Below are 22,281 nucleotides of genomic sequence, written 5' to 3' on the forward strand. Positions count from 1 at the left end.
TACAAATAAATAACTTAAAATTGGGGTGTGCGTAAAAAAAGAATGATAGAGAGAATAAAAATAGAGCTTTTACTGAGCTCCTGCTGTCACTGACTGCAGCACTTTTCTCTCAAATGGAATAAGGAAGTCTCTGAATACGTCTCTATGAGCTTTTACTTTGAAGGTTGAAACCGAAAGTAAAACTTTCTCATTACAGCTGGAAAGTTAGAGCCGTGTGAGTTTTTGGGTGTCGGGTGGAGCAGAGGTGGGACCAGGTTATAGTCTTTGTCACAGGAGGATGAAGAACCTCGTGTCCTTCCTGCTGCTCGTGCACGGTAAGAACTTTGAACCCGTGTATAGTTGGGCTGCCGTCAGCCACAGGGGGATGTTTTCAGTATTTACCGGTCCCTGCTGCAGTCAGTGAATAACAGAGTGCTGGGTGAGCCACTCTCAATCCGTTACTCTCCAGGGTTATCTGCTTTCAATCCATCCAGTCTTCATCCAAAGACGCAGGTGGCTCCTGGCCTACATGCGAAGTAGTTTTATATTTTACAAATAAAGTTTTTTCTCCAACTGAACACACAATTTGTTTTAACTCTTATATGTAGTTAGTTTAAAACGTGTGATCAGGATGTTTCACAACCTTTTCACAATAAAGCAAGGAGTTGGCTGACCTTGGGTGACCTGTAGGAACTTTTATTAATATTTTTAAAACAGAAGCAGCACAAACATTTGACATCAGTTTGGTCTGATTTGAAGAAGGGAGGGGGTCAACTTCACTCACTTTGTTTCAGCACGAGCACAGGGACAGACAACCCTTCTTTTCCTTCATCTCTGCATTACCTCATAAATACGTCATAATGCTTAAACTCTAATCTTGAATGCTTCCACACCCTCTGCAGTGATCAAACGTTTGCATTTCACTGCTGCTTGTGTGCCAGGAAGAAATTTCCGTGCATGTTTTTTTTTAGCTGGATAAAAAGGAATTTTTTACCCCGTTGCAGGAATGTTCAGGCTTAAAATGTCTCCATATCATTCACGACAAATTATAGGCCAACAAGTCATTTCCAGCAGTTTGGATGCAGGCAATAAATTTTTTGCTAAATAACAGCAAATGTGTGTGTGAGGATTTGTCTAACAGCAGACAGAGAAGCGCATGTGCTGAAGGAGCTACTTTTACGGAACAGCTACTAAAAAAAAAGGAAATAAGCATGACTCATGTCATGTGAGAGGACTTTACACTGAGTTTCAGGTCAGATTAATAAGGGGAGGTTTGCATTGACGTGAAACAACAAGCTTGCTGGAAAGGAAAAAGTGGAGTTTTGAAAACATAGAGGGTAAAAATATGAGCTCCCCGAGAAATGCTCAAAGTACAGAAACCTGAAAATGAAACATCTGGAATTCAGAGAAGCGCTGGAGTTTGAAAATGGGAAGTTTACTCATTTCATTTTATATAAACTCAGTTCCACAAAAGTCCTGACTGTAAAATCTGAATAAAAAGAGAGTGCAATGATTTGTAAATGTCATGAAACAACAATTTACAGTTGTTTACAGTAGAAAACAAAACATTTTTCAGCTGTCTCTGAAGTATTATAGGTCCATGTGTCCTCTCCAGTGATGTGAATAACGGCGTTACAAGTAATGGCATTATTACTTTACTTTTTTCAGTAACGTAAGTTACAGTTACTAACAAGAAAATGCGGTCCGTTACTATTTTTCAACAAACAGACGGTTGAAGCTGTGTTCAGCTTACTGCACCTTATATTAGCTGCAGGAAGTAGCTGACTACGTAAGTAATCTGGGCGCTACAGCTTTAAGCAGCTGCGCGCTCCCGCGGACGGTTTTCACGATCTAGCACAACACCTGGAGCTAAGGGGGCAAAACAATCACATGAGTGCTGCTGTTTGACTGAGGAAGAATAAAGTAATCGTGGTAAGCTAATTACATGACCACTTAAAGGCAAAACAATAAGGTGATATATACCAGTTTTAAATTGTGTTGAAAAACCAGAGTCATGATAAACAATACACGTGTTTTTTTTCCTCAATAATTCCATCACGTTTACTGTCTAATGTTAGCGCAGCAAGAACTCTCTGCTTATGAGCAAAAACAAACAAACAAACCAAAAAAATAAGTTTTAGGAGTGACTGAGAGAGAGAGAGAGAGAGAGAGAGCAGAAAAAGAGAGAGAGCAGGTTTTGAAAAGTGAGAGATTTGTGACGTTTAGCGTGTTTGGAGTGTGTAGTTAATGTGTTGTCTTGTGTAGTTAGTGTGTAGTGTTGTGGATAGTTTTGTGTTGTGTGTCAGAACAATGAGGCGACTGCTGTCTCCAGGTAGAAACAGGAGTGATACACCTGCTGCATTCAGACCTGCAGGTATTAGGCTGTGATGTTCTCCTTTATAGTGGACAGAAATTATGTTTTTGGAGTGGCACAAATAAATTGTGGCATCTTCTTGAAGAACAGCTGATTGTTCTGTAAATAGTTTGAAATGGTTATTTTAAAAAAAGGTAAAAGATAAATGGATGCAAATAACTTTGTTGTTTACAAAACTTGTGCATAGGAATTTAAAACTGACAATTTATATTTGCATTTAAAGTTATGAAATATGATTCATTAAACATGTTTGTGGTTGTTACAGTAAAAAATATCACTTTTTCTACTCTGATTTTGTGTTTTTTGTCTGATTTTATATCAATTGTGTTAATACAGTATGTCAAAATGAAAAATAACTGTAAATTCAGACACGTTAGGTTGTGCTGAAAACAATGATACCAAACAAGGCAAAGTAAATAGTCTTTAAAGGTAAAGATCAAAAGTAGTTAAAAATGGCCAATTATACCCTGGACCACAGAGGGTTAAATGTTTTTTTCTTTTTTTAAGTAACGCGATAGTTACTTTTCAAGTAATTAACTTTTTAATTTAACTAGTAATTAACTTACTTTTAGAATATTGTAACTCAGTTACTTTTTTGTGTTATTTTATTATGTATGTTGTATTCTTGTACAGCACTTTGGTCAACGCTCCTGATGTAATTAAATGTGCTATATAAATAATTAAACAATTAAACAATTTTTTAAAGAAGTAGTAACTAGTAACTTTAATTAATTACTTTTTCAAAGTAACTCGCCCAACACTGGTCCTCTTTAACATCAGTCTGTGAGCTGAGGATAGCAGCGGTTCTGGTCTGATGGAGGGTTCTAGCTGTTCCAGCTGTCCTGGCTCTGCTTCGTCCTGTTGTTGAGCTCATGATGCTCCAGATGTTGTCAGCTGGTGAAAGGTCTGAACTGCAGGCAGGAGTAGATGCAATCTGCAGATTAGCATCCTTCTGCTCAAATATTAAGGCCATCAATCCATCCATCCATCCATCCATCCATCTTCATCCGCTTTATCCGAGGCCGGGTCGCGGGGGCAGCAGCCTAAGCAAAGAGGCCCAGACCTCCCTCTCCCCAGCCACCTCCTCCAGCTTATCCGGGGGAACACCAAGGCGTTCCCAGGCCAGCCGAGAGATATAATCTCTCCAGCATGTCCTGGGTCTGCCCCGGGGCCTCCTCCCGGTGGGACATGCCTGGAACACCTCACCCAGGAGGCGCCCAGGGGGCATCCTTGTCTGATGCCCGAACCACCTCAGCTGGCTCCTTTCGATGTGGAGCAGCAGCTGCTCTACTCTGAGCCCCTCCCGGATGGCCGAACTTCTCACCCTATCTCTAAGGGAGAGGCCAGCCACCCTTCGGAGGAAGCTCATTTCTGCCGCTTGTATCCGTGATCTCGTTCTTTCGGTGACTACCGACAGCTCGTGGCCATAGGTGAGGGTAGGGACGTAGATCGACCGGTAAATTGAGAGCTTCGCTTTTACACTCAGCTCCCTCTTCACCACGACGGACCGGTGCAGCGTCTGCATTACTGCAGCTGCAGCCCCAATCCGTCTGTCGATCTCCGGCTTCCTTCTCCCATCACTCGCGAACAAGACCCCGAGATACTTGAACTCCTCCACTTGGGGCAGGAACTCATCCCCGACCCGGAGTGGGCACTCCACCCTTTTCCAGCTGAGAACCATGGCCTCAGATTTGGAGGTGCTGATCCTCATTCCCGCTGCTTCACACTCGGCTGCGAACCGTTCCAGTGCGAGCTGGAGGCCCTCACCCGATGAAGCCAACAGAACCACATCATCCGCAAAAATCAGAGATGAGATTCTGAGGCCACCAAAGCGAAAGCCCTCCGCCACTTGGCTGCGCCTAGAAATCCTGTCCATAAAAATTATGAACAGAACCGGAGACAAAGGGCAGCCCTGGCGGAGCCCATCACCCACCGGGAACGAGTCCGACTTATTGCCGGCAATGCGAACCAAGCTCTTGCAACGGTTGTATGTATAGGGATCAAATGGACCGTAGCAATGGGCCAGACACCCCATACTCCCGCAACACCTCCCACAGGACACCCCGAGGGACACGGTCGAATGCCTTCTCCAAGTCCACAAAACACATGTAGACTGGTTGGGCAAACTCCCATGCACCCTCAAGTATCCTGGAGAGGATAAAGAGCTGGTCCAGTGTTCCGCGACCAGGACGAAAACCGCATTGTTCCTCCTGTATCTGAGGTTCGACTAGCGGATGAACTCTCCTTTCCAGCACCCTGGCATAGACTTTCCCAGGGAGGCTGAGGAATGTGATCCCCCTGTAGTTGGAACACACCCTCCGGTCCCCCTTCTTAAAGATGGGGACCACCACCCCGGTCTGCCAGTCCACAGGTACTGCCCCTGATCTCCACGCAACATTGCAGAGGCGTGTCAACCAGGACAGCCCTACAACGTCCAGAGCCTTCAGGAACTCGGGGCGGACCTCATCAACACCAGGGGCTCTGCCACCAAGGAGTTGTTTAACTGCCTCAGTGACCTCGCCCCTGGAAAATGGCGGGTCATTCCCCTCATCCCCAGACTCTGCTTCCTCCTCGGAAGACGTGACAGTGGGATTAAGGAGGTCCTCGAAGTATTCCTTCCACCGCCTGACAATTTTCTCAGTCGACGTCAGCAGCGCTCCGCCAGCACTATACACAGTGCAGGTAGAGCACCGCTTTCCCCCCCTGAGACGCCTGACGGTTTGCCAGAATCTCTTCGAGGCAGTCTGAAAGTCTTTTTCCACAGCCTCTCCAAACTCCTCCCACACCCGAGTTTTTGCTTCAGCCACTGCCTGAGCCGCATTCCGCTTGGCCTGTCGATACCTGTCGGCTGCCTCCGGAGTCCCACCGGCTAACCATGCCCGATAGGACTCCTTCTTCAGCCTGGTGGCTCCCTTCACCTCTGGTGTCCACCATTTGGTTCGGGGATTACCACCACGGCAGGCACCAACCACCTTGCGGCCGCAGCTCAATGCAGCAGCTTCAGCAATGGAGACGCTGAACATGGTCCATTCAGACTCAATGTCCCCAGTCTCCCTCCTCCTTGAATCGCTACCTTATCATGGTGGAGGGGTTTGTGTGTCCCAGGGATCCCAGGGGCTATGTTGTCTGGGGGCTTTTGCCCCCTGGTAGGGTCTCCCATGGCAAATTGGTCCTGGGTGAGGGACCAGACAAAGAGCGATTCAGAAGACCCTTATGAAAAGAATATCGAGGGAACAGTTTACCCTGCCCGGGATAGGGTTACCGGGGCCCCGCCCTGGAGCCAGGCCCGGGGAGGGTGCCCGAGGGCGAGCGTCTGGTGGCCGGGCCTTAGTCCATGGGGCCCGGCCGGGCACAGCCCGAAGAGGAGACATGGGCCCATCCTCCCGCAGGCCCACCACCCGCAGGAGGCGCCATAGGGGTCGGGTGCATTGTGTGCCGGGTGGCGGCCAGGAGCGGAGGCCCTGGCGGACTGACCCCCGGCTGCCAAGACTGGCAATAGGGACAAACATTAAGGCCTTCCATGAAAACACATCTGCATCTGTTTAATTTATTTATTTTATTTACTTTACACCATTTCCCCAGCTTTGGAAAACTCACAGGCACAGATGAAGCAGGGGTACACAAACTGTAAAGCCAGGTGGAAAAGGTTCTGATAAGATGTATTCCTCATTCCCCAGTACGTTAAAGGATCCTCTGATCTTGGAATGTTTCTCTTCGACACAATACTAAGGGGTTGGCAGTCCAGGGGTTGGCAATTATTTCAAAATAATGAAACCAATATCATTAAAAAAAATGATGATAAAGCTGTTCAGTGTCAATATAGGCCGACCTGTGTTCATTCTCAGTGTGTTTGTCTCCTCATTTTCATGTTTGGCTCTGTAATACCTAAACACTGAGGAGGTGCTTGTGTTTGTGTAAAAAGCTCCACAGAACAGATGCGACATTCAACCTGCATAAAATGAAATAAATAACTTACACTGCAAGTCACATTGTTGTTTTTCCTATTCTGATAGATTACACTGAAACAGAGACAGACAAACAGTCTGGTCAAACTATTCCCTTATTTGCAGATAAAAGATAGATGATCCCACACAGCAGAAACATTTCTTTTTCTTTCGGGCTCCATTTTGTTATGGAGAGATGTGTATTGTCATTTGTTGTAGAGAGATATGTATTTTTTTATATATCTTTGCGAGAGTAATTTTGTGTTTTTTCTTTGGTGGCAACTCATTCCGTTGGCAGATGCGGTACCTTTTAAACATAGTTTGGCGCGTTGCCAATGAGCGATACAGCAGCTGTATCGATCACATGACTTTTTCTTAAAGCGACGCACCCATTGATACAGGTTTCGCTCAATGAGCTTGATACATGCGTCGGTGCGTCAGTGTTGCTGGACCCATCACTAGCGTAACTCAGCTCATAACCTTAGCACTTCGGAGCAGTGTGCTCATGTGATAGAGCGGCTGTGCGAGACCTCTTGGCAGTCTGGTTTAGTATTAGGAGCCTCGCTATAAACTGGCATTTCATTTCCGAGGAAGTGATCCCAGAGAGAAGTAAAGCAAGTGTGTAAGTTCATCTCTGAATGTTTGTAAAGCATTCCCACGTTAAGATTAACAACAGATATATGGAGCGACTGCCTCTCTCTCTCCTGCTGCTACTTCAATCATGAAACTGATCAATGATCATCTGATCTGCTATTCTGTCGGACTCCCGTCTCTATTGTTTGTTTTTGCACCAGAAAGAGGAAACCAGCGACTGAACAACAGCAGCACGTTCAAGCTTGAGAAGCTGTTGTTAGAATTTATTTTATTTAATATTACTTTCTACACCAGGATCTTTTTCTACGTAGCTGACAGCTGGTAACTGTGCAGGGGCAGATCTAGCAAAGTTTAGCCAGGGGGGCCCAGGTAGGGCATCAACAGGGAAAAGGGGGCACAAAGACATACTTTTCTTTCTTATTCTCATTTAAAATGTCGAGCTTTTAATAAATAATTATCTGAATCTTACACCCAAAGTTTTAATCTGATGTAAAATGTATAGAAGTCCTTTGCTGTATATAATTAAATCTAATTGGCTGTAGCTCAGGTGGCACAGCAGGTCAGCCACTAATCAGAAGGTCGGTGGTTCAATCCCAGGCTGCCTCCTGGCTGCATGCCGAATATCCATGTTTGCCTACTAGTGATGGTCAGAGAGTGACTGGCAGCCTCGCCTCTGTCTGAGTAAAAAGCGCTATAAAAATGCAGGCCATTTACCATTTAATATATATCCCAGCAAGCTGTAGTACTTTTTCCTTTGGGAAGGTACCATCTGTGCAGTCTGCAGTCCTGTTGAAGAAAGATGTTGAATCTTTTTAAATATTGTAGAAAAATAATTGATTTCTGTGCTTTTTTTATTTTTATTTTTTAAACACACATGCATTAAATTAATGTTGATTGCGTTGATTAAGCATCACGAGGCAGAGGGTGGAGGGTGGTTCCCTATTTTTTTTTTTTTTGTTGGGAGTTGGAACCCTATTAGTTAGGTTGCTTAATATTTCTGCTAAGCACTCTTTAAAATACCAGAATAGGGAGGATGGTGCAGGTTTAAGTTCATTAGATTGATCAGTATCGCTGAACTATGAAATATTTTGGGTGCAGTGTATTTTTTTATTTATTTTTTTATTTTTTTACATACAGGTATAACAGAATAGCTTTAGTGTTTTGTTTTTAAACTTGAGTATGAACTTATACAAAATGAAGCAAGATATAAAAAAAAGTTTTATTGATTATTAAATACACTATAATGGATTCATATCGATATCAGCAGATATCTAAGTTTATGATATCGGTATCGGACATAAAAAAGTGGTATCGTGCCATCTCTAGTTAAAACCAGTCAGAGCGGGCACGCTCCACTTTGCCTAACTATTTTTAAACCCCTGTAGCACTGCAACCACGTAAGCTAGCACAATAAAAGTTTTTGCATATGAATCCCGAGGAGTTGTACTTAGGCCTATATCTTATGCCATTGGGTTGTCCTAGCTCATGGTTTCCTTCCACTTATAGCTTTGCAAATATTGCACACTGTGGTCATTACTGGTACTAATTTAAAACCTGTTGTTAGAACTCATCCTTACATGTGACCCACACTGTGGACAGACTGAATGACGGGACTCTGCTTCTCTCCTCAGTTTCCCATCATGCCTCAGGGGTGGAGGTGTATCAGGTGTATGAAGGAGATGAGTCTGTCCTGCTGCCCTGTCAGGTACCTGTTAATGTTTCCAGTAGCTCCACAGCAGTGGTCTGGGACCGTGATGAGTTCAAGATCCCAACAGTCCACATGCGTGTGCAGAGCGGAGATGATATTCTGAACGATCAGAACCATCGTTACACCAACCGAACATCGATGAAAGCCGACGCCCTGCAGACTGGAGACCTCAGCCTCACCCTGAGGAACCCTACAGTCTCTGATGGTGGGACCTACACCTGCATCGTCCGCAAATATGGACAAGATCAGAGCAAGACCCATGTGCAACTGAAGGTCAAAGGTCAGTGTGTGAAATCAGTCAGTACTCAGTATGATGCATTTAAAATATTGTCTGTCTGAGATGTTGTTGCTCTGAGCTCACAAGTCATGACTGACTAATAATACACATTCCAAAACACTGACTAAAGGTTCCTGGGCACTTCATTAGGTACACCTGTAAGCTGCTCATTGATCTAAATATCTAATCAGCCAATGTCATGACACCAACTTACTGCACTTAAAACAACCTGCAGAAGTTCAAACTAACCAAGATAATGGAGAAGGAACAATGATTTTAGTGACTCTAAATGTGGCAATGAGTGCTGGTTTGAATACTTCACAAACTGGTGATTTGCAGGGATTTTCCCTCCAGTCAGTTTACAGAGGTTTGAAACACAGAAATACAGCACACCACACTTATCCACACCAATCAGGTTAGACCAGAGCACAGACTCACTGGACAACAGAAGGTTGACACATGTTTATTGGTTTCTGCTGCAACATTCAGATGGTAGAGTCACAGTTTGGTGAAAACATCATGAAAGCATGGATCCATACTGACTTGTACCAAAGGCTCAGCTTGCTGGTGGTATAATGGTGTAGTGGAGATTTTCCTGAGACACCTTTGGCCTCTTAAATACCAACAGAGCATTGTTTAAACCCCACAGCCATGAGTACTGTTGCTGACTGTGTCCATCCCAGAATGACCTCAGTGCACCGTCCTCTGATGCTTCCTGCAGGATAACAAATGAGTAACAATGAGTTTGCTGCACTCAGAGGGCTTACAGATCCCAGTCCAACAGAGCATCTTTTGTCATGTGAAGGCTGTGTGCAGGCAGGAATAGGACCCAAAGTGCAGACTCACGGCAGGCAAAAGTGTACTTCAAAACTCAACTTTTATTGCTGGATGGCAAAACGTAACTAAAATCCAAATAAACTTAGATAAGCAGGCAGCTGGCGCGCACACACACACACACACACACAACATAAATGAGGGTCGGTCGGTCGGAAGCAAATCCAGATACATTAACATCAGACAAGGACCTTCAAAATAAAACAGGAAACATAACACAAATTGAACTAAAGACACAGACTCACATGCAGGCACTGCAACAGAGGGAACAAAGACATGGGACCAGGGCAGACAGACACTGACTGGACACGAGGATATAGCAACTAAGGATTACACAGAGACATAAACCATAAGACATGACTCTGAAACCAAAGACTAGAAATGATAAATAATATAATAAACTCAAAAACCCTGGGTCAACGACCCAGGCATCCTAACATCTTTGGTATGTGCTGGAACAAAAGAGTCACATGATAAATGTGCAGCATGTCTGTGATGATGTCACATCTGAGCCATTAACAAGCAAAGGAACAGGATACCAGCAAGGTGTACCTAATAAAGTGTCCAGTAAGGCTCTGTGACAGTGGCTCTGTAATGGTGTGAAAGAAAAACAGATGTCCGAGTGACTCCAGCAGGGGGAGCAATCTGACTTCAACACACATATACACTCAGTGCCACTTTATTAGGCACACCTGTTCAGCTGTTCTTTAACAAAAATATCTAATCAACCAATCACATGGCAGCAGTTTAGTGGATGCTAATAAAGTATCTGGTTAGTAAGAACCTATCATCTTTTCACTTATAGGTTGCTGACATCTTGCTAGTTTATCAGGAATGGCACATCTCTGAGCCGTAGATTGTACAGTCCGCCAGCCCACACTTTTGTCATCTGCTGTGAATTTATCATGTTTCATGTTCAGGTTTCTTCTGTTCACCACAGAGCGACCTCCGACTTGGCTCTGGGCTCTCTTTGTTGTCCTGGCTATCTTGGCTCTCCTGGCTGTCAGTGGGATCATCATGTGTTATAGATATAAATGGATCAAACGCCCAGCAGGTATGGTAGTTTGGTTTGTTGTTGGTTCTTTAAAGCAGCAATAAAAAAACAAACAAAAAAAACAAACAAACAAAACTCACTTTTGCAGGGATCTAATGAAGAATTCCCAATACTTATGAAAATAATCATGATTATCATTTTGATCGGGGTTGTGCATTATACACATTATATACATTGTACGATAAAGCAGCACTGGACAGGCAGTAATAAAAGAATGATTATTTCCTCATCGGGGCTTTGTGGGCACTCATTTCCCTGCAGAGGAAGCTGGAACCAGATCAGGAGAAGCTAGCTAATGTGAACGTGACTAAATGATACATTGTTAGTAGCTCCACTTCAATCTGAAAAATCACCTGCTCTTTGAGGTCCTGGTAGACTGATGTGTTGGTGTTGTGTGCACACCTCATGATCTGCTCTGTTGTCCTCACAGACAGCCAGGTATTGTTGGTGGAGATTTCAGATGGAGAGAAAAAGTCTGTCCTGCTGCCCTTTAAAACCACAGAGGATCTTCCCCAGGACGCCACAGTGGAGTGGAGACTCACTGACCCCAAACACATGCAGGTTCACGTGTATGACAGTGGAAAAAATCAGCCGGACAAACAGGACGAGGTGTACCAAGGCCGCACAGAGATGAAGGAAGAGCCACTGAGAGATAAAGACCTCAGTCTGAAACTAAAGGAGCCCCGTGTTACTGACACCGGAGTCTACACCTGCACCGTCAGCAGCAAGGATGGAAGCCTCCTACTTCAGAAAGTGGTGTCTCTCACTGTCAGAGGTGAGTGGAACAGCTTTGATTGTCTTCTGGATCCATATCTGTACAAGATCAAACTGCTGCTGACACATTTTCGATTTATTGAGTTTAATGTATCGTCTCGTTAAATCAGGAATTAGACTTCCACACTGCTGTTTTGTTCTACAGAGCTTAACATATGGCCATACTATGTCAGGTCTCCATGGCAACCTATTCTACCTATATGACAACAAATTTACCGCTGTCAATACAAAAACACAAAAATGACACTGAACCCAAACAAAGGTTTGATCCATGCAGTGCAGCAGAGACTGTGATTCCTGCTGCCTCTCTGCTCTGATAAAACAAAAACGCTCTCAGTTTCATGCTGAAGGGTAGACGCTGTAAGTTTCTGCAGGTGTGACAGAATAAATCCAGAAGACTAAAGAAAGCAGCTGTTTGTGCAGCCTCACACATCAACACACAAGCAGTCGAGCTCCAAGTCAGAGAAACACTGAAAACAGGAGCTGCTGGTTACACAGCAGAGGACATGATGGAGGATCCACCTCACTGATGTCTGTCTGTCTCATGTTCTACTGTGTTCTCCTCTCAGAGAGCCAGATGGAGACGGTGGAGGTGACAGAATGGAACAAGTCTGTCCTGCTGCCCTTTAAAACCAAAGATGACCTTTCTCAGGATGCCACAGTGGAGTGGAGACGCTCAGACTCCAAACACAAAAAAGTTCACATGTTTCAGGGCAGCCAGCACCTTTCAGGTGAACAGGAGGAGATTTACAGAGGTCGCACAGAGATGAACAAAGAGGCACTGAGAATCGGAGACCTCAGTCTGACCCTGAAAGAACTCGGCATCACTGACAGTGGAGTCTACACCTGTACTGTCTGCACGCATGGAAAAGTCCTGAAACAGAAAGTGGTGGTGCTCAGTGTCAGAGGTCAGTAAGCACATCAGAGAGGCTGTGGTATGTTGTCATTTCCTGTTGTCAACACTCTGGACTCCATTGACTGTATGAAAAACATGAATCTGTGGTCTTTACAAGAAATCTAGAGATGTCCTATCTAGAGTTGGCTGAGATACAATATGAAAAAGATCCATCTTTGGCAGGTCTTTTTCATATTGAATCTCAGCCAGTATTAAAAATATATGGTCTTTAGAGCTGCCTACCAATGGGTTGAGGATTGAAGCCAGAAACATTGATCTTTCACCATCTTACAGTGCTGTGATTGCAGGCATTCCCCAGCTCTCTGTAAATGGCATTTTTTTTTTAAAGAAGGCAACATTTTGAACTGTTTTTCATGTTTTATCATATGTCATTAATTACAAAGAAAAAGCTTAAAATAATTTTAACCTCCTTTTGGGCCTGTTATGAAAAATCAATGGGAATAAAGGATGAAAGGTGGGAAGAGATAAGAGTCTAAGGAGCTTGGAAAGAAAACCATCTGGACTTCTTTAAGTTGCTTGAAGACATTTCACCTCTCATACGAGAAGGTCCAACATTTGCTCTTAGAACTGAAGAAGCTTTTCAGATGAAACATCTTCATGCAATTTAACAAAGTCTAAGGAGATTTTCTTTCCAAGCTCCTTAGACCTCAATGACCTACATGACTGAGAACCTTCACAGACAGAGATCATCAGTTTCAGTACTGAGTAAAGAATGCATGGTTTCCTTTGATCAACAGGTTAGAAAAGCAATGGCTGAAATTTCTCTGAGTTTCTCTGTAAGCACAACACTAATTTAAATCCTGCTGTTTACAGGTATTTTTCTATACAGTGGTCCAACGTTTATCGTGGGAGTTATATCCTAAAAATTACCCGCGATAGCTGTAATCTGCGTAGTAGTCAACGCTATTGTTTTAAAAATTATTATAGATGTTTTAATGCTGTAAATACCCCTCACTACACACTTTATACACTTTTCTCAGACAGGCATGAACAGTTTCATGTTTCTCTCTTAAAAACTCTCAAAGTTCAAACCTTCATAGAAAAATAAGTCCATTATTACAGAAGGAAACCAAAGATCAAACCCTGTTTTCAGGTCCAGAACATGGAAATAGAGCAGCTGCCAGAGAATTCAACATTAATGAATCAATGGTGCAGAATTGGAGAAAGCAAGAGTAAAAAGTTGAGTAAAGTTTCACTTATCTGACTGTTTTGTTTCACTTATTGCACCTTATAATCTGAAAAATAAGGTAACTTCTACCTTCCTTTAGCATGTCCAGAAGCCCAACTTCTTGTGCGATATTTAGCATCAGCCTCTGCCTTCTGGGTGCTACCGCAGGTGCCTTTGACAGTGCAAAATGTTTCGTCAACATTATTGTTTTTGTTGGCGAGAAAACTTACAAACATACAGTACAGCACTTCAGAGTCACACTGCTAGCGATCGAAGATTTCTATAAGTTTGACAAGCTGAACACATTCTGTACTGTACAGGAGACAAAGAACAGGAGATGGACAGGAGATTGTTTGACAATGGTCTAGAGCCAATCAAGACACAGTACACAATGCGCTGTTAAAAAAATGCATGCAAAATTGCACTCAAAAAAAATCTGTGAAACAGCAAGGCCGCGAAAGGTGAACCATGTTATAGCAAGGGACCACTGTACATCCATCCAATCATGCTGAGTGCTTTCTTTAACTCACACAAAACACATCTAGACTGGTTAATTTAATGAGAGATGATGAGATAGCCTTTATTTGTCAGTTGCAGGTCTTTTGCCTACAACCGAGATGACAGACCTTGCCGACCGTACATACAATACACAAACATCACATTGGGGAGACAGGTCAGGCTAGGTAGCGAGGAAAGAAAACGTCGAAATGTGTAACACAAAAGGATAATACAGGAATGCACAGGTATCAACACACCATAGCACAATAAACACAGACAGCAACATGGGAAAGTGTTCCAGTGTGTACATCTGATCTGGGACCGCTGCAATCTTTTGACTGCGCCTCCAACTGACCCAATGTCCACATCAGAGGGGAGGTAAGCGTTGGAGGTGGCGTTGGATCCGGGGTAGAGAGGGTGATGCATCAGTGAGTGCTTATCAGTATCAGTATATGTATGTGTATTCGTGTCCATAGTTCAGCTGTGACAGTGTCCTTCGCCCTGCCAGGCTAAGTAAACAGTCTTCCAGCCAACCCAGGTGGCCTTGCATGGAATGGGAAGGAACAGACTCAACACAGTCGTTATCAGGGTGTTGTTGTTCGGCTCCAGCCTTGAGCTCCGGCCTTGAGCCCACAGCTGGCGCCGAAGGGGTAGCCGGATTATGATGGTAATTTTTCTTTCTTTGCGACAAGTCATGAGAATTTCAAAGCTGTTCTTTAACACTCCGACACTGGTCTCTCAATCTCCCATTGGAGAACCGCGAGCCTCCCCATGATGGTATCAAACTTGCTGGTGTTTTCATTCTTTTGCCCAAACAGGCGATTCTTAGAACTCACAACTGCAGTGAGCCGTTCTGCGATGCAATCCATCTTTCGCTCAAGGGTGTTATTTTGAGCAGGCCTCTCCTTGATCTATCCCAATATATGTTCAGAGGTGTTATTCTGAGTATTTACGGCAGCTGTAAGTGCCTCCAAGGTCTTAACCATTCTGCTTTTGAGCCCGTTCTGAGAAGTCGCGGCTCGTCCCATCGTTTCAATCCCAGCGGGCAGCCTTGAGGGGGTTTGAACAGCCGGATCCGCTGTTTTAATTCTCCGATAAGCCAGGGCCAAGCCAGCTCCAATCAGCAAGAACCCTGTTATCATGGTTCTGAATAGGTAGATATCTTCAGCGTCCTCGATCGACAGTCCCGCCAGGCACACGACCCTCCATTTCTGCCACCTGTCCATCGTATATCCGGCAGGGAAAGTCCCTCCAGGGCACTCGGGCTCTCCCAAGCCCAGACTTCTTGTTGAGAAAAGGGTGTCAATAGCATTCAGAGACCAGTTGATCAAATCCATAATTCTCTTTAGGTTTTTAAACCATTAAACCTCAAGTATCCTTGAGAGGATGAAGAGCTGGTCCAGTGTTGGTCAGTGACCTAGAAGGAAACTACATTGTTCTTCCAGTATCTGAGGTTCACCCTATCATAAACTTTGCAGAGGAGGCTATGGAGTGTGATCCCCCTTTAAGAATGGAAACTCCACCCCAGTCAGACTCTGCTTCCTCTACATAAAAAACAGTTTCTGGCGGACAGGATAAGGTCCTCAAAGTATTCGTTCCATTGCCCGACAATATCGTCATTAGAAGTCAGCAGCACTCACCCGGACTATAGACTGTGAGAGTAGCACACTGCTTTCCCCTCCTGAGTCGCTCGACAGTTTGCCAGAATCCCTCTAGATAGACTGAAAGTCTTTTTCCAGACTCCTACCACAACCTGATTTTGCTTCAGCTACCGCCCAGGCCATGTTGTGCTTAGCCTGTTTGTACTCATCAGCTGTCTCCTAAGTATCACAGGGAAACAAAGCCTGATAAGACTCCTTCTTCAGCCTGATGCCTCACTCAGAAAACTGTCAAAGCTCAGCTGGATGTAGGAGTTAAAGATACTATGGACAAATTCAAATTCAAATTTTATTTGTCACATACACAGTCATACACAGTACAATATGCAGTGAAATGCTCTGACAACTGCTCGTGACCTAAAATAAAAGACTACGAATAGGATAGGAGATAAATATGAAAATTAAAACGAAGGGTAAATTTAACTAGGAAAGAATAAAATAAAATATAAAAATTAAAGTTAAAAATAAAATAACTGTACAACAAAATACACAATACACAAAATAAACAATATAGAAAATATATAAGAATATATGAAGAAATATAGAACAATGAGAGCAGCTGTACAAGTAATAAATGGTAATGAAAGAAATGTAATGTCCAGGGTTGTGCAATCCACATATTTAAGTGCCTTGTGCAGTGCAAATATGCTTAAAAGTGATTTATTTAAGTGACTTTAAGTGACTAAGCGAGTGATTTGATTAGATGTCCACGCAGTGTAGTTGTGCAGTGGCCACTAGTGTAAACAAATGTCCAGAATGTCCAGTGTGTGTAAGAACTATATGTGTGAGTCAGTACTGTGTGGTGGTGTGATTGAGAGACCGTACCGTCTGCGGGAAGAAGCTCCTCCTCAGTCTCTCTGTGTTGGTCTTCAGGGAGCGGAATTACTTTCCTGACCTCAACAGAGAAAACAGTCTGTTGTTGGGATGGCTGAGGTCCTTCACGATCTTCCTGGCCTTGGTCCAGCACCGCCTGCTGTAGATTGAGTGCAGGTCAGGGAGCTCGGAGCGGATGGTGCGCTCAGCTGATCGCACAACCCTCTGTAGAGCTCGTCTGTCCTGCATGGTGCTGTTCCCGAACCAGGTTGAGATGTTTCCCGTCAGGATGCTCTCTATGGTGCACGAGTAAAAGTTCCTGAGCACCTTGGAGGGCTGTTGGAAGTCTCTCAAGCGTCTGAGGTGGTAGAGACGCTGTCGGCCTTTTTCACCACGGTGTTGATGTGACAGGACCATGACAGGTCCTGCGTGATGTGAACTCCGAGGTATTTGAAGCTGTCCACTCTCTCCACTGGGCACTCGTTGATGACGGGGGTCTGGTAGTTCCTCTCCTGCTTAGTGCTGAAGTCCACTATCAGCTCCTTTGTCTTACTGACGTTTAGAAGGAGGTTGTTCCTCTGGCACCAGTTCTCCAGATTCCTAATCTCCTTCAGGTAGGCCGCCTCGTTGTTGTCAGAGATCAGGCCCACCACGACGGTGTCGTCGGTAAACTTAATGATGGTGGTGGAGCTGGTAGTGGCCACACAGTCATATGTGTAAAAAGAGTACAGCAGGGGGCTCAGAACACACCCCTGGGGGGCTCCAGTGCTGAGAGTGGTGGAGGCTGAGACATGTCCGCCCATCCTTACTGCCTGTGGTCTGCCAATTAGGAAGTTGGTGATCCACTGACACATAGATGAGCTGAGTCCCAGATGCTCCAGCTTGGTGGTGAGTGTGGAGGGAATTATGGTATTAAATGCAGAGCTGTAGTCTATGAAGAGCATTTTAACATAATTCCCCTTCTAGAATCCAAGTGAGTGAGTGATGTGTGGAGGAGATGAGAGATGGCATCGTCTGTGGAACGATTTGGACGGTAAGCGAACTGTAGTGGGTCCAGTGTGTCTGGTAGTGAAGAAATGATGAAGTCTCTGACCAGGCGTTCAAAGCACTTCATCACTACTGAGGTGAGGGCTACAGCGCGATAGTCATTGATTAGAAGCAGGGTGGGGTTTCTTCGGGACAGGAACCATGATGGACTCCTTGAAGCATGTGGGGATCACCAACTGAGATAAAGAGATGTTGAATATCTCAGTGAACACAAGTGCTAGCTGGTTAGCGCAGACTCTGAGGATACGACCTATTTACATTGCAGATTCTTACTGAAAGCATCAAAACTATGAATGAACACATATGGAATTATTTAGTAAACAAACACTGTGAAATAACTCAAAACATGTTTTAAATTTTAGATTTTCTGCAACAGCCACCCATTGCTTTGATTATTGCTTTGCACACTCTCAACATTTTTTCGATGAGCTTCATGAGGTCATAAATGTCTTCCTGAAATGGTTTTCCAACACCCTTGAAGGAGTTCCCAGAGATGTTGAGCACTTGTTGGCCCTTTTGTCTTCACTCTGCGGCCTCCACTCTTGTCCCAAACCATCTCCATTGTGTTTAGGTCAGGTGACTGTGGAGGCCAGGCCATCCTTCTTGGTCAAATAGCCCTTACACAGCCTGGAGGTGTGTCGAAAAATAAATAGAATAGAATAGAATTCAACTTTATTGTCATTGCACATGCACAGGTACAGGGCAACGAAATGCAGTTTGCATCCATCCAGAAGTGCTTTAGTGATATAGATATATTACAATATATATTAGCAATAATATAGATATGTGAGTATATTACAGAAATGGGTCTATTATGGTATGTTATAATGTACACGGTATGAAATATGTTGTGAATATTCTATAACTATAAGTATGTACAGGCTGTAGTGAGTACAAGCTATGTACAGGATATGAACAGGATATAAATATGAAAAACTATACAGAATATGAAATAAATAACTTTACAGAATCTGGGATATACAGCTATACAGAAATGGGAACTATGCAAGTTGTAAACAGTTGTAGGATTAAAGATTATCGAATGTACAGAATGATTATTTACACAGAGCTATACATTAGTGCAGTTAAGATAAGTGAGGGTGTAGATAGTTTCTACAGAGGCTATATAAAGTGCTAGTGGTTGTGAGTGGTGGTTCAGTCCATGTTATTATTGTGTTTGAGGGTACAGTTGTCCATTGTGGGTGTGTGTATGTTCAGTCCATGAGTTTAACGTGGGTCAGATGTCAGGAGGCAGAGTTCAGGAGTCTGACAGCTGTGGGGAAGAAGCTGTTCCGGTACCTGGTGGTCTTAGTCCGGAGGCTCCTGTGGCGCCTCCCAGAGGGCAGGAGGGTGAAGAGTCCATGTGATGGGTGACTGGGGTCTTTGATGATTTTCCCAGCCCTTTTCAGACACCGCTTCCTGTAGATGTCTTTTATGGCAGGAAGTGGTGCTCCGGCGATGCGCTGGGCAGTTTTCACGACCCTCTGCAACGCCTTCCGGTCCGAGGCAGAGCAGTTCCCGTACCAGACTGTTATACAGTTGGTCAGGATGCTCTCGATGGTGCAGCAATAGAAGTTCACCAGGATGTCTGAGGACAGGTGGTTCTTCCTCAGAGTCCTCAAGAAGAAGAGGCGCTGGTGAGCCTTCTTGACCAGCTTGGAGCAGTTGGTCGTCCAGGTGAGATCCTCGGAGATGTGGACTCCCAGGAACTTGAAGCTGCTCACACGCTCCACAGCCGTCCCCAAATGGTGGTCCAACTAAATGCAAACCGGATAAGATGGCATGTGGTAGGATGTTGTGGTAGCCATGCTGGTTCAGTGTGCCTTCAGTTTTGAATACATCCCCCACAATGTCACCAACGTAAAACAGCAGGAGAATCCAAAAAACCAAAGATCTCAAATTTGGACTCATCAGACCAAAGCACAGATTTCCACTGGTCTAATGTCCATTCCTTGTGTTTCTTGACCCAAACAAATCTCTTCTATTTGTTGTTTTTCCTTATTGTCTAGTCATTGTTTCTTAGCAGCTATTTGGCCTGATTCACACAGTCTCCTCTGAACAGCTGATGAAGAGATGTGTCTGCTACTGGAAATCTGTGTGGCATTTATCTGAGCTCTAATCTGAGGTGATGCTAAATTGTGATTTCTGAGGCTGGTGACTCAGATGAATTTATCCTCAGCAGCAGACGTGACTCTTGGTCTTCCCTTACTGGGGCGATCCTCATGTGAGCCAGTTTCATCGTAGCGCTTGGTGGTTTTTGTGACTGCACTTGGAGACACATTCAAAGTTTTAGCATTTTTCCTAACTGACTGACCTTCATTTCTCTTTACTTAGCTGTAAAGAATTCTAACTGTTGTCAAATAGGGCCGTCAGCTGTGTACCAGCCTGACTTGTGCACACACACCTGATGGTGCCAACCCAATTAAGAAGGCAAGAAATTCAACCCTGACAGGCACACCTGTGACGTTAAAATTATTTCAGGTGACTACATCATGAAACTCATTGAGGGGAGGCCACAGTCAACAAAACAAAGAGTGCCGAAAAAGTTGATTCTGTTTAGCTGGACGTAGCGTTTTGTGGGAGAAATGTTTTGTCACTCATCCAAGTGACTTCTTCAGTGTCAGCTGACTGCAGATTTCCCCAATCTTATAAACAGTACATTTGCATAATGACTGAAACCAGCCCACTAAAGGATCAATGGGTTTGAGGTCAGACAATTTGCACATTAATGATCAAGGACCTGACCTCACATGTGTTGCTCAGAGGAGATTTTTTGATCAGTGTGGTTCTCTCTTTGGTTTTGTAGAGTTATTTTCCTCAGATATACTTTTGTTAGGATCTGACACTGTACAAATGAAATGCAGGACATAGCTTATGTGTGTCTGTACAACTTGTTTCTACTTTCTTCAGTCTATGAGATTCAGACAGTGGAGGTGACACGGGGGGTGAAGCGTGTTCTGCTTCCCTTCAAAACCACAGCTGACCTGCCTGAGGACGTCAGAGTGGAGTGGAGACGTTCAGACCTTGAAGATGTGAAGGTCCTTGTTTATGAGAACAGCCAAAAAAAGAATGAAGAGCAACACCAGGACTATCAAGGCCACACTGAGATGAATGAAGAGCTACTGAGAACCAGAGACCTCAGTCTGACCCTTTACTACCCTCGACTTACTGACAGTGGAGTCTACACCTGCACCGTCTACAGAAAAGATGGAGCCATCCTGAAACAGAGAGTAGTGATACTCACTATCAGAGGTCAGTAAACTCATCTGAGGCCAGTAAATTTATAATTTGTGTCTGTATTTACAGCTCATGTTGTATTTTATCAGGCCACAAGGTGGAAATAGTTGAAGTAACAAAGGGGAAGAAGTCTGTGCTGCTGCCCTTTAAAACCACTCTTGATTTACCCGATGATGTCACAATCGAGTGGAGACGTGGTGATTCCAGCGACACAGTCCACACCTATCAGGACGGCCAAAACCTGCTAGAAGAACAGGGACAGGATTATAGAGGTCGCACAGAGATGAATGAAGAGCCACTGAGGACTGGAGACCTCAGTCTGACCCTGAAAGACCCCCAAAACACCCACAGTGGTTTCTACATGTGCACAGTCTCCCAGGGTGAAGACATCCTGAGACAGAAAGGAGTGACGCTTACTTTCAGAGGTAAATGCATCACAGAGGTCAGTAAATGCAGCTTCCTCCAGCTTCTGCTACTTTAGTGGAGGAACTGCTGTGAAAACAGTAAGTAATCCATTTCTGTTGAGTGTTAGATGGGTCAGAAAGAGATTCACATAATAGACTTATTCTGAAACTATATATATATATATATATATATATATATATATATATATATATATATATATATATATATATATATAACAATATTCAAACATTATCTATTAGTGTTATTTTTGGTTCTGCTTTGTGTTGAAATGAGGAAAGGTTCTCATAGATTTCTTCGATTTCTCTGGTTGCAATCTTGATTCCAGTGATTCAAACATTCTTGATGAATCACACCTGAGGTTAAAGACACATTAAGAGCCACGTGATGTGTGTAACCACTCTGTTATTTTTAATTTGTTTTATGTCTCATGCTTTTATGATTGTGTAAACTAATTTTTTTTATCTTGCTTTTTATTATTCTGCTGTGTACAGTGTCCTTGAGTGTTCTGTGCTTTCAAATAAAATGTATTATTATTATTAACTGAGACTTTGAATCACAGTTGTCTGTTTCCTCTGCAGGAAAACATGGTGCAAGCTTTACAGAGCTGTTTCAAGGTTTCCGAAAGAAGAGAAAATCCATAATTGATGGACCTTCTTCCTCCGTGTAAAGTTATCTTCCTCCCTCTTTCTCTTTGTCATGTGTTGCAAAGTTGACTTGATATGTACATACTAAAGCTATATCATTTAACATGTATTCTTAACGCATCAGCGCACATCCTGCAGGTTTAAATCCAATATTTGGTAAAGCCTCAACTTACATCAGAACCTGAATACTGAAAGCATTGCTCATCTATCTTTCAATCCCCTTTTATTGATCAAGTTTGTCTTATTTCTATTATATATCGAAATTGAATCAAGTGAATCATCATTTGATTGTCATGTTAAACTGGAAACTGGAAATAGCAATGTTACAAATGTCGA

The 22,281-nt window shown here is 43.7% G+C and overlaps 1 protein-coding gene across 1 annotated transcript; it reads left to right on the plus strand.

Moving 5' to 3' along the window:
• Nucleotides 1-277: 277 nt before the first annotated feature.
• Nucleotides 278-21,968, plus strand: LOC113014876 (uncharacterized). Its single transcript, XM_026156673.1, has 8 exons — nt 278-314; nt 8,523-8,879; nt 10,651-10,764; nt 11,195-11,539; nt 12,108-12,446; nt 20,549-20,890; nt 20,965-21,300; nt 21,880-21,968. The coding sequence occupies exons 1-8, from the start codon at nt 278-280 to the stop codon at nt 21,966-21,968; spliced, it is 1,959 nt and encodes a 652-aa protein (XP_026012458.1).
• Nucleotides 21,969-22,281: the final 313 nt, after the last annotated feature.

The sequence above is a fragment of the Astatotilapia calliptera genome, chromosome 3, assembly GCF_900246225.1.
Source record: "Astatotilapia calliptera chromosome 3, fAstCal1.2, whole genome shotgun sequence".
Classification (NCBI taxonomy): Eukaryota; Metazoa; Chordata; class Actinopteri; order Cichliformes; family Cichlidae; genus Astatotilapia; species Astatotilapia calliptera.